Source organism: Lemur catta, chromosome 16, assembly GCF_020740605.2.
Source record: "Lemur catta isolate mLemCat1 chromosome 16, mLemCat1.pri, whole genome shotgun sequence".
Lineage (NCBI taxonomy): Eukaryota > Metazoa > Chordata > Mammalia > Primates > Lemuridae > Lemur > Lemur catta.
The window spans coordinates 27,161,271-27,175,133 of NC_059143.1; the positions used below are offsets into that span (position 1 = coordinate 27,161,271).

General features: G+C 57.6%; 1 protein-coding gene across 50 annotated transcripts in view; it reads right to left on the reverse strand.

Moving 5' to 3' along the window:
- CELF4 (CUGBP Elav-like family member 4) overlaps nt 1–13,863 on the reverse strand; it is a 296,015-nt gene that overhangs the window by 13,945 nt on the left and 268,207 nt on the right. For 15 of the 50 annotated variants that reach the window (XM_045527327.1, XM_045527283.1, XM_045527285.1 and 12 more), the window contains exons 7-11: nt 13,163–13,310; nt 11,282–11,431; nt 7,330–7,395; nt 5,889–5,972; nt 667–750 (exon numbers count right to left, since the gene is read on the reverse strand). In XM_045527327.1, the coding sequence (XP_045383283.1) occupies nt 667–750; nt 5,889–5,972; nt 7,330–7,395; nt 11,282–11,431; nt 13,163–13,310 (532 nt within the window). Of the gene's footprint in view, nt 1–606; nt 751–5,888; nt 5,973–7,329; nt 7,396–11,281; nt 11,432–13,162; nt 13,311–13,863 lie in introns of all 50 variants that reach the window. The other 35 variants (XM_045527286.1, XM_045527284.1, XM_045527280.1 and 32 more) reach the window with 10 other exon arrangements.

Here is a 13,863-nt window from a genome sequence, read left to right on the forward strand (position 1 = left end):
AGGGACCAGTCTCCTCTTCCTGGCTTGTCAACAACGCCCTGCTCTGGGGGCCTGAGAGGGGTGGGTGGGGCTGGCAGGAGGGAGCACAGAGCGGGGCAGACAGAGAAGGAGGCGGGGCAGGGCAGAGAGGTGGAGAGAGGAGATGGAGGGGCAGGGAAGGGGCAGGGGGCAGGGCCTGGCTGGGCTGCTGCCCCCCAGGGATCATGCTCTGCTCCCACCTGGGGCTCAGGCTGGGCCACTCTGACCATGAGCTGGGAGGGGCTGCGGGGGAATGGATGTCACTGGGCTGTGCTCCCTGCCCCCCACCCCTGCCCACAGGGGCCCTTCCCCTCCTCAGTTGGTTCGAATCCGGCTGGAAGAGGAAACTCATTTCTTGGACTGGGACGTGGGGGGTGGGAGACCAGGTGGGGGTGGACAGGGAAAGCCAAGAAGCGAAAAGAGCAGCGGAAGAGAGAGAAGGAGGTGAGAGATGGAGGCTGGCGGCGGGCCGTGGGGAGCTCCTGGGCCGATGCGAAGGAGCAGGTGAGAAGCAGTTGGACACCAGTAGTGTGGTGCGAGCACCGCCCTGTCCTGGGTGAAGCTAATTGGTTTGTTATCTTTACCCACCAAAGCATTTACTTTGGTTAGTCGCCCGATCCACAAACACTTTCGAGGAGATGACATTACCGAAAGGGAGGAACATCTGCATCAGCTCAGCGTCCCCAAACTCCTGGGGCAGATGGTAGATGAACAGGTTACAGCCCTCAGGCCCTGCGGTGAGGGGAGGGGTGGGCGGGGGAGGAGGGATGGTGGGGTGGGGGAGAGAGAGACAGAGGAGAGGTGAGCGAGTTAGGCAGCGCAGCAGGGAGGGGGGCAAGGTTAGGAGGGGGGGTTTCATTCAAGATCCAAGGGTGCCCTGGAAGAGTGGGGGTTGCTGAGCCCTGGGTCTGAGCTCCACTCTTGGCTCTGCCCACGGGCAAGTCACTGAACCTCTCTGAGCCTCAGCTGTGTTTTCTGCAAAATGGGTCAGTAACAGAGGCCTGGCAACTTGGGGGCTCCGGGGCAGAGTTGACAAGAGAAGGGGCTGAACATGCCAAAGCTGGATCCGCTGTGTACCTGGAAATAAGGTGCCGGGGTAGCGGGGTGGGGAACAGGGAGATCTAGGGGGGCCTCTCTCCTGCCCAGCCCCTGGTGTGGAAAGACTGAGGGGCTCGCCCTGGGCAGCCATATCCTGTGTTGGGGAGACACTTCACCCCTCCTCCCCTTGGCCTACAGCCCCTCCTTCCCATCTGGCCCCTATGCCCAACTGCCTGGCCCGGCACCTCACACTCCGCCCTGGCCATTAGGGCGGAAACCGAGATTTATCCTGCCTTCCCATAAACTGGGCCCCGGAAGGGCTTCAGGCCAGGCTCTGTGATTAGCTAGGGAACCCAGGAGCCTCACCACACGAAGGTTCTCCGTTTTGTTACAATAACAGCTCTGCCCCGTCTACAGCACCAACTGCATGCTGGGCTGTCCTGAGCCCTTTGCATGTATGTTAATTCACTTAATCCTAACAGCAACTCCGTGGCTTAAATACCATTGTCATCGCCACTTCACAGATGAGGAAACTGAGGGTCAGAGAGGGTGAGTCACCTGCCAAAGGACATGCAGCTGGCGGGGGAGGTGTGGAGCCAGGCCACCTGCCTCCATAGCATGCATTCTTCTCTCTACCTAAGTCTCAGCCCCACCAGATCCCACGAACACTGTTGAGAGCTTTGAATTTCTGAAATTTCCAGATACTAAAGATTTGTATGGTTCTTTTTAAATGGTCAAAATGTCTAACTCTTCAAAATGGAAATCTTTCCAGGATGCAGGGTGTATTTCCTGCCATTGTACCTAGCATATACCATGTATAATTTAATCTTTTAAGCTGACTTGTGGTCATTTCAGTGACGATGTCCATCCCATGGTGGGGACGGGAAGGAAATAGCTGTACTTGTTAGAGTTGCGTAAGAACCAAGGTTCTGATCAGAGGAAACCTAAGCATGAGCTTAAAAGTGAAGACTGTAGGCACTGACGTGGGCTGCTATGTGGCTTTCACGGCCAGAACCAACTGTCCTGGCTCTCTGGGACCAGCGAGGCTGCCAGATCACCCAGCCCTGGGGCACAGGCTCGCCCCAGAGTCTCTGACCCATTCTTCTTTCTCTCCTCCTCCTCCTTCCTCCCCCCATCATCTCCGTCCCCTTGAAGCTCACAGCCTAGAACAAAGACCCCGAACCACCAAAGCTGTCCAGTGAGCCGCTGGCTCGCTCAGTCCTTGGTCCCCACCCCACATCACCTGCCACCCTGCCCTTCCGGCCTCCCCTCCCCGGACTGCTGACTCCCAGGCACTCTGCCAGCGGACGGCGCGTTCAGAACTGGGCGCAAGTGTACTCCCTCCCCCACCTCCAGGGGGTCCCAGTGCTGGGTGGCCTGAGCTCTGGTGGCCCTCCCCTCGCCCTGTGCCCTTGACCATGCCACCCTCCACTGGCTCCTGCCCTGTGAATGTGCACTTGACGGCCCCCAGGACCTCTGGCCGCTCCTTTCCGATGCCGAGTCCACTCCTTACTCTATGGGGTGGGGCTCCATCTCCCTTACCTCTGGGAGCTTGTCTCCCCAAACAGACTGGCTGCTCCCCAGGGGCAGGGGCATGTGCCTTGTGCTGTCCTCCTGCCCAGCCCCCTCTGGCCCAGCAGGCGCCCTCCCTCCTCCTCCCACCCTTGCTTTTCCAGGGCTCCCTGACCACTCCGCCCATGCTGATACCTGCCTTGGACCTGGGGCCTGGCTCCAAGTTCAAGTCCTGCAAGCTGCTTCCTGTGGAGGTTATGTCTATTCTCTTTAAAGAGACAAGGATCCTTCACAAACAGAGCCCCTGGGCTCCGTCCCATCTGCACGGTGTGTGGCAGAGCCCCCAGGGCAACTGTCCAGCCCCAGCCTGACCAGGAGATTGTGGCAGCGGCTCAAGCCCCTCGCCCTTGGCAGTGAGCCCGCATGCGGCCGTACTCCGGCCACCCCAAAGCCCTTTCCGCGCTCCCTCATTCGCAGAACATCCAGATGGCAGAACCAGCAGGACTTTAGAGATCAATCTGGCCCAACCCAGCCTTCTGGGAAACGGTGAAACGGAGCTTCGGAGACAGAGAGCGACTGCCCCTGACCACGCCACAGCCCTGTAGGGCCACCGCTGCGGCCGTCCCCGAGGGTAACCTCGCCCCGTCTGTGGGGCAGATGGCCTGTGGGGCAGTCAGGCATCTCTTGGTTCGGCTCAAAGACAAGGAGCTGGCAGGAGGGTCCTCCCCAGCAACCAGTGAGTCCTGGTATTTTGATGGCATTCCACAGGGGGAGGTGACCATAATATAAAGAGGCTGACTACTGGCAGGCCTGTCCTCTCTGGCCCCGGGCTCACCTCATGCTTTGCAGCAGCCGTGCCTTTGCTTGTGCCGCGCCCCCTGCCCGGAGCACCTGCCTCCGTCTCCACATGCTGGAGCCCGCCCCACCCTTCCAGGCCCCTGAAGCCTCCCCGACAACCCACTCCCAGTGCCACGGTCTCGCCCGAGTGTGCAGCGCGGTGGTTCTGTTGGCATCTGGGTACACATCTTCCCCCACCCCATCCTCTGCTCCCCTGGGGTGGCTCAGCCTGAGCACCATGGCCCCGGAGAATGGGGACAAGCGTGGGCAATCCCCCTGCCCGAGGAGAGGCTGGAGTGGGGACTGGCCACACGAGGCCTGGGCTGGGGAGTGTGGGGACGGGACGGGGACTGAAGCTGCTTAGAGCTGGTGCACGGCGTGGTACAGTGTGTGGTGGGGGAGGCGCAGGAGGGCCGATGGGGGCCTGTTTGTTCAAGTCCAGCAGCAGGGGCCATCCATCGTGTGTGTTGGTGCAGGCAGCATTGACCTGTAGCTAAGTGTATGTGCATGTGAGAGTGCTTGTGGGTGCGTCTATGTATCCGTGTAGCATGATTGGAGAACCCTGAGCCCACAGGCCAGAGCGAGTCAGGGAGCTGACTATAGCCTGATGCCAGTGGGGTGACAAGGGAGCAGGGCTTGTGGGTACAGCTCTTTGTTCTGGACCTAAAAGGGGTGACACTGGGACTCCTGGGTCCCACCCCCTGTGGCCCTGATCTGACGGATGAAGGCTGGGGGTGGCAAGGGCAGGGCAGGCCTCAGGACCACAGCCCAGTGAGGGGACCCTCTGGTGAGGCAGGGCTGATGGGTGGCCCTCCCTGCCTTGCCACTGTGGGCTCAGGTGCCACTCAGCTGCAACAGGCCGTGGGCGCAGGGTTTGGGCAGGGCCCTCCCGTGCACCTCTCTGTGTTGCTGCAGCTTGGCTCCCTGGGCATGGAGAGACCCGATGACACCAGTGTCAGGAGCTGCCCAATGGGTGCGAGCTGGGGTGATACACCTCGTGTAGAGGTTTGGAAGGGGTGACGATTTGGGGAAGGAAGGGCTGTGTGCACAGGTATTTGTTGCATGGAGTTCAGAGAGCAGACTTGAGTGAATTTGATCCTTATACCTTTTTATAGAAAGGTCCTCACTACCCTCACTTTCCCAGAGAGAGTGACAGGGAGAGGAGGCAGCGGAGCTGGGGGTCAGTTGTTCAGGCTTTGGGGCCTGTTTGGGGCCTGACTGATCAAAGGGGTTTGCACCAGGGTCCTTTCCAGGGCTAACTTTCCTATATCCATGGCTCTAGGACAGTCTGCTGGAGGGGCTATAGGCTGGGCATTTGCAGACCATTGGAACGCTCTGGCCACGTGGGCTGCTGGGGCAGATTTGGTGGCCTCACTGCCAGGGTGACCCTTTCCATGGGGGTGGAGAGGACGGGACCTTGTTGGCGTTCCTGGTCCTCAAGCTGAGCTCTCTGTGGGTGGGCTCACGGAATCCCCGAGCGTGAGCTCGTTGATGTGGCCTCCTGTCTTCCCTGCGATCTGAGCCCGCTGACCTGCCTGCCCGGCCCTGTTCACACCAGGCTCTGGATGTGGCTTTTCAGGATCCCCATCGCCCACTAGGCTGGCGCTGGGGCACTCCCATCCCTTCGCCTCAGCTTGCCCATGGAGTCCTGCCCTGGGAGCTTGCAGGTCTCTCCTGGTCACCCAGAGGGCACGACTTCTCCTGTCCATGATAAACTGGGCTCCTTCCCGCCTTCCCCTCGGCCATGGGCACTCCTACTTCCCCCATCCTCCCCACGGCCAAATCTTGCCTATGGGGGATTCTTAGATCCCACATCCTCCAGCGCCTCACCTCCCTGGCGACCTCAGGCTATTCATCGAGCCCTTCTCAGTGTGCACAGCTGTCAGAGCTGGCACCGCCACCACGCTGTTGCAGTCTACCTCCCAGCTGTCCTGCCAAGCCCCTGGGAACACAGAGCTGGCCCTCAGGTGAAGACCCCAAGGACGGGCCTCAATCTCCTCCATAATGTTGTGACTCCATAACTCCCTGCAGCAGGGACAAGGCCTTTGCTGGCAAACACAGGCCCTACCTATTCGAGATTCTTGCTAAAGAAGAAACACAACCCTGACCATTCTGGGCGGTTTGTTTTTTATAGACCAAGATATCAGCATGTGAGCTCTGAGTCAGACCAGTGGCAAATGATGAAGCGGAGTGGGAAAGGTGCCCCGTGTGGGGCCTGCCAGCCCTCAGGGCATTCTGCCCAGTCCCCTGCCCCTGGGCTGGCACCACCCTGGTGTGCGGAGCTGCCCCCGAGCAATGAACCTCCACGCTCAGGCAGGACAACGCGGTGCCTTGCAGCCCCGCTGGCTTCCTTCACCCACCTTAACACAGCACACAGCGTGGCCCCCTTTCCGACACACACCCCAGCCTGAGGCCCAGGTGAGCAGCCTTTTTGGGGAGGGTAGGGGCGGGGAGGGGCCCAGGAGCCCGGCCTGCAGACTCACCTTCTCTCTGTTGCTGGGGGATCATTGGAGGCGGCTGAGGGAAGGCCTGGCTTATCTGACCGTAGGCAGCAGGGTAGGCGGCTGCTGGAGGGCCCAGGGAAGAGGCGGGAGCCGGCAGCAGGGGCGGAGAGGCAGGAAGAGAGAGAGAGGTTTCAGCGTGGGCGGCGAAAGCAGACCAGCCCAAAAGGGCACGGCCGCTCAGCCTCGTACACAAAACCAGCTTTCAGCTCTTGCTAAGAAAGGAGGCGCTGCAGAGTGCAGGTTGGAAATGCGTGTGCGTACATGTGTGTGTGTGTGTGTGTGTGTCTGTGTGTGTGTGTGCTGGGCAGGAGGTGAGTTTAATTTGAAACAGTGGACAAACCACACACGTGGCTAATACACAATCATGGATAATCAAAAACTTCCAAATGCCCTGGACAAGTTCACCCCACACCGCCTGGAATCCACGAGAAGGTTTTCCTGCTTCTCTGAGCCGTGCCGGCTCTGGCTGCACACACTCACTCCCACTCAGAGGGCGCCTGGCTGGGAGGTGGGGAGCCACCCTGGGTGTGCACCTGGCCTCCGGGGAGCCTCCGGTGGGCCCCAGGGGCAGAGGACTGGGTGGGACAAACCTGATGTTTAGTGCACTCAATTAGAAAGGGTCCGAGGTGGGACAGGGTGGCCACCTCCCTCCTCAGCCTGGCCTGGCCCCCACAGCAGCAGGGCCTGGGGTCAGAGCTCAGAGGGGCCCAGAAGGTGAGAGCACTTCCTCTGGGCTCCAGAGTGCCAGGACAGCTTCACCTGAGTCCCCACCTTGTCAGGCAGCCCCATTGCCCTCAGGGGAGACAGCAAAGAGAAACCCTGAACACAGCAAAGGTGGTGGCTCAGTGACCCAAGGCGCTCTGCTGGCTCAGGGCTGTCTCTCCCCACCTCTCCTACCGTCACACCTGCTGGAGCCCCATCCTGCTGCCTGCGTATGCGGAGGGGAGTGGGAACTGCATCTCTTCCAGAATCCCCCCTTCTCGCAAACCAGGCACCTGTGCTTCCTGGGCCAGTGACAGTGGACTGCTGTGGGCAGCACCCCAGGTCTATGCTCACCCCAGTGCTGCTGTGTGGCCTGGTGCCCCCGGGCAAATCAGCTCTGACAGCACCATGGGGAAGGGAAGTCTGGCCTCAGAGACAAGAAACTGCCCAGCAAGAGCAAAGCTTCAGCCAACTGGTCCAAAGCTCTGCCCGCCCACCGCTGCAAGGGCGCTCTGCTACGGGAGCTGCAGGAGGGGGACAGCCCAGACGGTCTCTGCCTGTCAGCCCTCCCTCCTTCCACGTGGCTCCCTACCACTCCCTCTCCCCACCCCGTGCAGTGCTGGGCCCAGGACTGGGGTGGGGAGGGGACACGATGTCACAGGCATGGAGAGATGAATGTGGCCAGGGTTAAGAGCCGAGGCGACGCGTGGATACTAACGACCTGCATACTGCTGCACTCCAGCGTAGGCCTGCTGCAGGGGGTCCGCGGCGGTGGGGCTCTGCGCTGCAGGGGGCCAAGAGGACAGAGTCGGTCAGAGGTGCCCACCAAACGGGTCCCCACCACCATGCCCAGGGCACAATGTGGCTGCACTGCCCCTCCTGACCACTGCAGGGTCTGCCCTGGGATAGGGTGTCTGAGACAGGAACCCTGAATGCCTAGACCCTCTTGGGGTCCCCTTCCCCAGCCCAGGGCCCTTAGTAGGGCAGAGAGTTTCCCCCACTGGCTGGAGAGTGCCGGCTGCAGGTGGTCTGGGGTGGGGTGAGCCAGGTGGTTCATGCGGTAGACTGAAGAATTGAAGAGGTGATGCCAGAAGAGAGCTCAGCCTGGAGGGGCTTGGTGGGGGACCCAAGAGTGAGCCGGCTGTGGGAAGGTGTGAGAGGGGGCTGGAGGCCATCAAGAGGGTGGGCTCATTCTCACTGACCATCAGCAGGAGGTGGGGGCCGTGAATGAAGAGAAAGCCTGGCAGACCCTGCTGGGTAAAAGAAAAGGCACAGAGGCCTCACCCGGCCACTCTGTCTTTCAGGGTCGCCCGCACCTGCTCAAGTAGAGGGACCCCTCCCTCATTCTTCGGGAATCCACACAAGGCATGGAGACCTCCCACCCCTAGTCCCTGGCCGGGGTGCCCTCAGCAGGGACTGGCCACACAAATGAAGTCTGCCCGATGGCCCGGGAGAGGCGTACTGTCCCCAAAAACCGAGGAACCAAAAGACCAAGGACCTTCCTCCCACCGTCTGACCTTGTGGCTCTGGGATGTCTCCCACCTAGTGCGAGGAGAAGTCCCCTGAACTGAGGATACTTTGATGAGAAACTCAGGGAAGTGGACTGGGGAAAGGGCTTGCTTCCCTTCTGCTGCCTTTGCTACTGTTGCAGGAGCTGTGGGCAGAAGCCTGAAGCCTGAACCAACACTGGGCACTGACTTTGGTGACCACGGCCAGTGGTGACTGACATGGGAGTGGGCTGGCCTTGGGGGCCAAGGGAGGGGGTGGAGACAGGTGTCACCCAGAGAGAGGATCCAGCCCCAGTATATCTGGGAGCAAACTGGCTATATCACAGGGTGGCAGGAAGAAAACTCTCTGGGCTTATCTGCCTGTCAACCCAGGCCAGCCGAGCTAACCGGCTGTGCCGGGCGCTGGGACCTGTAGACTAGGGAGAATTCCCAAACTTCCCCCTGAGCTCTTGTCCCTGAGTCTCTCTGTAAAATTCCACTAGAAAAAGAGCACCTAGACCTCTGGGGAGCCCAGGGAAAACCTGCGGCAGAGGTCCCTAGAGACGGCAGATGGCAGGTCGCATACCCCCAGGAACTAGTGTGCAGGAGGGGAGCTGGGCCCGCAGAGCTCCGGTCAGAAGAGGGCAGTGGAGGATGGGCCACAGTGCAGGCCCCTTCCTGCCTGGGGCTGTCCCAGTCCAACACCCTGTCCCTCTACTTCTGCCATGGTAGGGACTGGAGCCAAGGGCTCCCAGGTGTGACGTGCCTGGCGGGTGGTCTCCTCCTCCCCCCTGCTCCCTCTGTTGCTCTCCTCTGCCAGCCTCTGAGCTCTCTGGAGAGCCACATCTGGCTTGTCCTCTTGGTCTTCCCAGCTGCTCCCCCATGCAGTGCCTTTATGCAAATTAGGAAAGGGTGCCCCTACCTCCAGGCACACAGTTTGGTGCCCCTGTGCAAAATACAGCCTGCACAACTCACACGGCAGGCCCCACCATAGTGCCAGGAACACTGTAAGTTCTTGGCAAATAGTGTGACTGAAGGAATGAATGAACGAACGGTCTTTAATGTTTGTGAGCGCCACCCCTTCAAGTGTGTTATGTGACAGTAAAGGCCACACTGTGTGCATCCATCATGATCTCGATGAGCAAGAGGAGAGAACGGAAAAGCTACCTGGGGCTAGGAAGTGGAGAAAAGCATTTATGAGACCCTCTCTACTTCTCTGCTTAACGACCTCATTAGTAACTGCCAAAGAGTGAACATTTTGAAGGATCTCGCTCATTACAGCGACTCCAAACTCTGCATTTAAAGATGGCAAATTAATTTTTTTAATGTACTGCTTTTCTCCTTTCCTTCCCTCCATCCCTCCCTCCTGCTCTGGCAGGGAATTGTTTATGAGATGTGGCAGATTGCTACAAATGGGGGAAAGAAACATTTCCAAATTCCATGAGGGAAAGAGCTCACAGATGCCAGTGGGGGTGGGGAAGGAACAGGTTTGTCAGAATCCAGAGATCCAGATGGGCTGGTGGGCAGGGAGGACTGGGAGATGAAGCCACCCAGATGTGCTGGGGATGGCATCTCCCAGCCCATGAGCCTGGGACTGGGATCTCTTCCACCTCCAGCTGGCCCAGCCCCACCCGCCACCCCCACCAGCCTGGAATCTTCATCCTTAAGCAACACTCCATACCCTCTGGGTCCTACCACCTCCTGCTTGAAACTCTTCTGGCTGCTTCTCTGTGGCCTGAGGGGTTTACTGCAGGGCAAGCACTGGGATGGGACCAAGGACAACTCCAAGTTCAAAGTCAGGGAATTCTCTTTCTCTCTTTCCCTCCAGCACATTGACCTGGCACTCTGTAGCTGGGGGAACTTTTGTATACTACAGACATCTGGGCCTCACTCCAGACAGTGAAATCAGAATCTCTGGGCTTCTGTGGTTTCATAGAGCCCCAGAGGGGATACTGGTGGGCACCCAGAATGGGACTATAGTTCTGCCCTCTTGCTCATCCTACCTCGGGCTGGCATCCTCTGCCCTATGGGGCCAACCTCCTTACCACTCCCTGCCCCCTGCCCCTGCCAGACAGGCCCCCTCCTGACTCTGAGCCTGCAAGAGGGGGGCCACAGGAGTGTGCTCCATGTTCATCCTCACCTCTTCAATCCCTGCCCATCTGTTAAAGTTTCATCTTAGTGTCTCCTCCTCAGGGAGGCTCTTTTGGGCTTCTTCAGCCTACAGAAATCTCCCTTCATTTGAATCCTTTGCTATCTTGAGTGTGAGAACATTCACTCTTGATCAAACTTCATTCTGCCTTATTGTATCTCATTCTACAGATTTATATTGTGTTTCCACCTGGACTTTGATGTCCCAGGGGATAGGTCCATGTCCTGTCCTCCTTTGGGGACTCCCCTTTCATCCAGCACAGACTGATATTTATGGGGACTCTGTAAGCTCATCCTCTGCCCTCCTGCTCTCTTCACATCCCCACTGACTTGCCCCTGGGTGGTCTCCTCTAGGGCTTTGGGCCAGCTCCCCCACCCGGATACCAGTCCATCCTCCAGAACAGAGAGAGGAGCTGCTGGGCACTCTCACCCTGTGAGAACAGCTAAGTTTGAGAGGCACAAAGTTAATCAGGAACAGGCCTCCCGCATCTTCCTGTGTGCCAGACTTGATAAAGCAGGGGATCGGGAGCTGTCCGAGGTGCTGAACAGGCTTTTGTGTGCACCAGAGGATCAGACTAGTATGTACTAGCTAGACTGCCAATCAGTATACCTCCACTTCCTTCCCCAAAGAGTCTTTCCCTACTTGACCCTAAATCTGACTGTTCCTTTAGCTTCTACCCCCTTGCTTCTGATAGGTCAGAGTCACACTCAATTCATTTGCATTTACTGGTCTTTCTACCTGGTTGTACAATTGCACCTAGTCTCCTTTCTTCCCTGAGGGAATCCCTGGAATGGGGTTCTCTCTCCGTGATCAGACTGGCACCTCCCCAGTGGCAGGATTTGGGTTTCTGCTCTCCCACTATGGCCTCCCTGAAGGAGGGCAGGCGGCTGGCCCTCCCTGATCACATTTGGGGTTTCACCAAGGAATGGACACAGGGCTGGAGCCACACATTCTTTCTTAGAACAGCAAGGGGAAGGACAGAATGGATGAGGAATGTGCTGCATGGGGAAGGAAGGGCTGCCAGATGTGCTTACCTGGGTAGGGGTGGATGCCATTGGCGAACACAGCTTCCGCAGCAGGTTGCCCGTTGGCCTGTGGGGGGAGGCCGGTGAAGCCATTCACCCCAATGGGGGACGGGATGCTAGGCACGGCTGGTGCAGGGATGCCTGGAGGGGTGCTGCCACCTGGTTCCAGGGGCACAGAGAGGCAGGGGAGGCAAGCAGAACAAAGGTGAGCAAAGCCAACCCATGGAGCTCCACCCCACTGCCTCCAAGCGGCTGGGGTTAGACTTGGACCTCACACGCCAGCTCAACCTTGTCTGTGAAGCATGCCTTGGTTTATCCCCTGTATGAAATGGCTTCACTCATCTCGATTGTACCCATTCTTCAAGGCAGAGCCCAAGTCCCACTTAGTCCATGAAGACTTCTCTGACCACTGATGGCTCATCCTTGGACCTGCAGCACATGAACTATCCTCAATGCCCTTAACTTTCACCACACTTGGTCCTACTTTGGTCTTTTTCAATGGCTCTTGCTCACTTCAGCTAAGTCAGGATGGGCTGGTCCTTGTTTGTTCCTTGAGGGGAAGATCTGCCTCCCTAGGAAGAAGTTTTGCTGCTCAGGTGGAGGATGTTTTAATTCTGATGTTTCCTGGCACTGAGGCATGGAGGTCATTGTAGAGTCCAGACTCAACCCTATGTCATACACAAAATAGATACCATTGGCCTCCTCCAATTGAAGCAATGGTGGTGGTCACGGTGGTGAGGGTAAAGTTGAGGTCAGATGAAAACACCCTACCCCCTCCCTATGCCAGGTGGGTGGAACCCAAGGTGTGGATGGTATGGTGATTGTGCTGAGGGCCCAGAGGCTGGAAAGGGTCTTCCTCTTCATGTGGGAAGTGGGGTCTCTCTCAGGACAAGGACCTGAGGTTGGCCTACTGCCTGGGCTCATGAGTGTCCCTGAGGTTGGGGATCAGAGTTGTGAGGTAGTGCTTAAGTTGGGCCCAGAGATGGCACAGTCTTTTGTGGGATTTACTGGGAAAGGAACAGCTTGTGGATGTCAGGAGAGTTGCTGCTGCGGCCTGGGCTGAGAGCCTGGGGTACTGGACTAGTCCTTGGGACTAGACTACAGTTTCACACTATTGTCATTTGGGGCCAGATATTTCCTTGTTATGGTGACTTTCCTGCATTGCAGGATGTATGGAAATATCCCTGGCCTTTACCCACTAGATGCCAGTAGCATTCCCCACTTCCAATTGTGACAAACAAAAATGTCCCCAGACATTGCCAGATGTCCTGGGGGCAGGGGACAAAATTGCACCAGTTGAGAATCACTGGACTGGATAATAGCCAAGATCCAATCAAAAACATGCTTCGTGAGCTGGGTTGTTTCCAAGCCCCTGTCCCTTGATAACTCTTGTGGTTTTCTCTAGCTTGTTTTGTAGTTGTCTTGGAAAAAGCCAATGGATGAGTCTAGGTTGGGTTAAAGGAAAATGGAAAAAACGGGTTCCTTCTTGGCTTGGGCCAGAGACCAAACAAGGCTGCAGAAAGGCCAGGGCTCTTCTCTTCCCAGACCTCAAAGGGAGAGGTTTTCATGTCAATTTCTTTCCAGATATCTATTGTTAATAGAGATCAAGATGAAGTGTTTCCTGATATGGCTAAGCAACTAGAGAGAAATTCTTCCCACCCTGAAATCATATTGTGGACTGCATGGGGACCACATCTTGTCTGCCCTTAGGTCCCCAGGGATTTTCTAATCTAATTTTTGAGATAAACTGCCAGAAGACAGGGCTTGCCTGGGCCCAGCCATCATGTGCTCTTGCCATAGGATGGTCAATTGGTATCCAAAATTAGGTCCTAACCTGGATCCACTACTCTCCTACCAGGCCAGGCCCTATGTTGGTACCTGCTGGCTCACCTGAGGTTGGGGTCATAGGTGCGGCCGCCAGGCCGTTCATGTTGAGGGCCGCCATCTGCTGCATCTGGGCAGCAGCGAAGGCAGCCATGGGGTTCAGGTAGCCGCCCTGTGCGACTGACGCCATGAGGGCCGCTTGCTGCTGCATCAGCTGGGGCAGAAGGAGTAGAAAAAATATCACGTGCTTCCAGGAGGGCATCCCTCCCCAAAAGGGGCTCAGCTCCTGGAGACCAACCTCCCAGGCCCTGAGCCCCAGGGAGCCTGGACAGTCTCCTGGCCACCACCCCTAGAGAGCTCTGATGCCTCCCCATTCCTGTCCTGGTCCTCATTGGCTATTAGAGGCCACCTCCGTGCGAGAGGATTGTACTCAAAAGTAATGGTAGGGTCCTTGGGACTCTAAAGTTGTTGTAGAGGGTGGGGGAGGGGACTAGCTCCACAGGTGCTGGTCAGCCTTGGGTCAGGTGTGTCATTTGTGAGGATGTGACACCCAAAGTGCTAGGGATAAGTTGGATGAGCCTCCACAGAATTAACTTAGTATCGATTTCTGCCCCAAATGGTCTTAACTGGGAATCTGTTGGGCAGAAGTGACAGGAGAATCATGAATAGAACCCCAGGCAGCCCAGTGTGGTCACAAATGTGAGTGGGGACAGGGGAGGCTGTTGAAAGCAGCCACGGCTGAACACTGCTGAGGAAGTGAGGTGAGC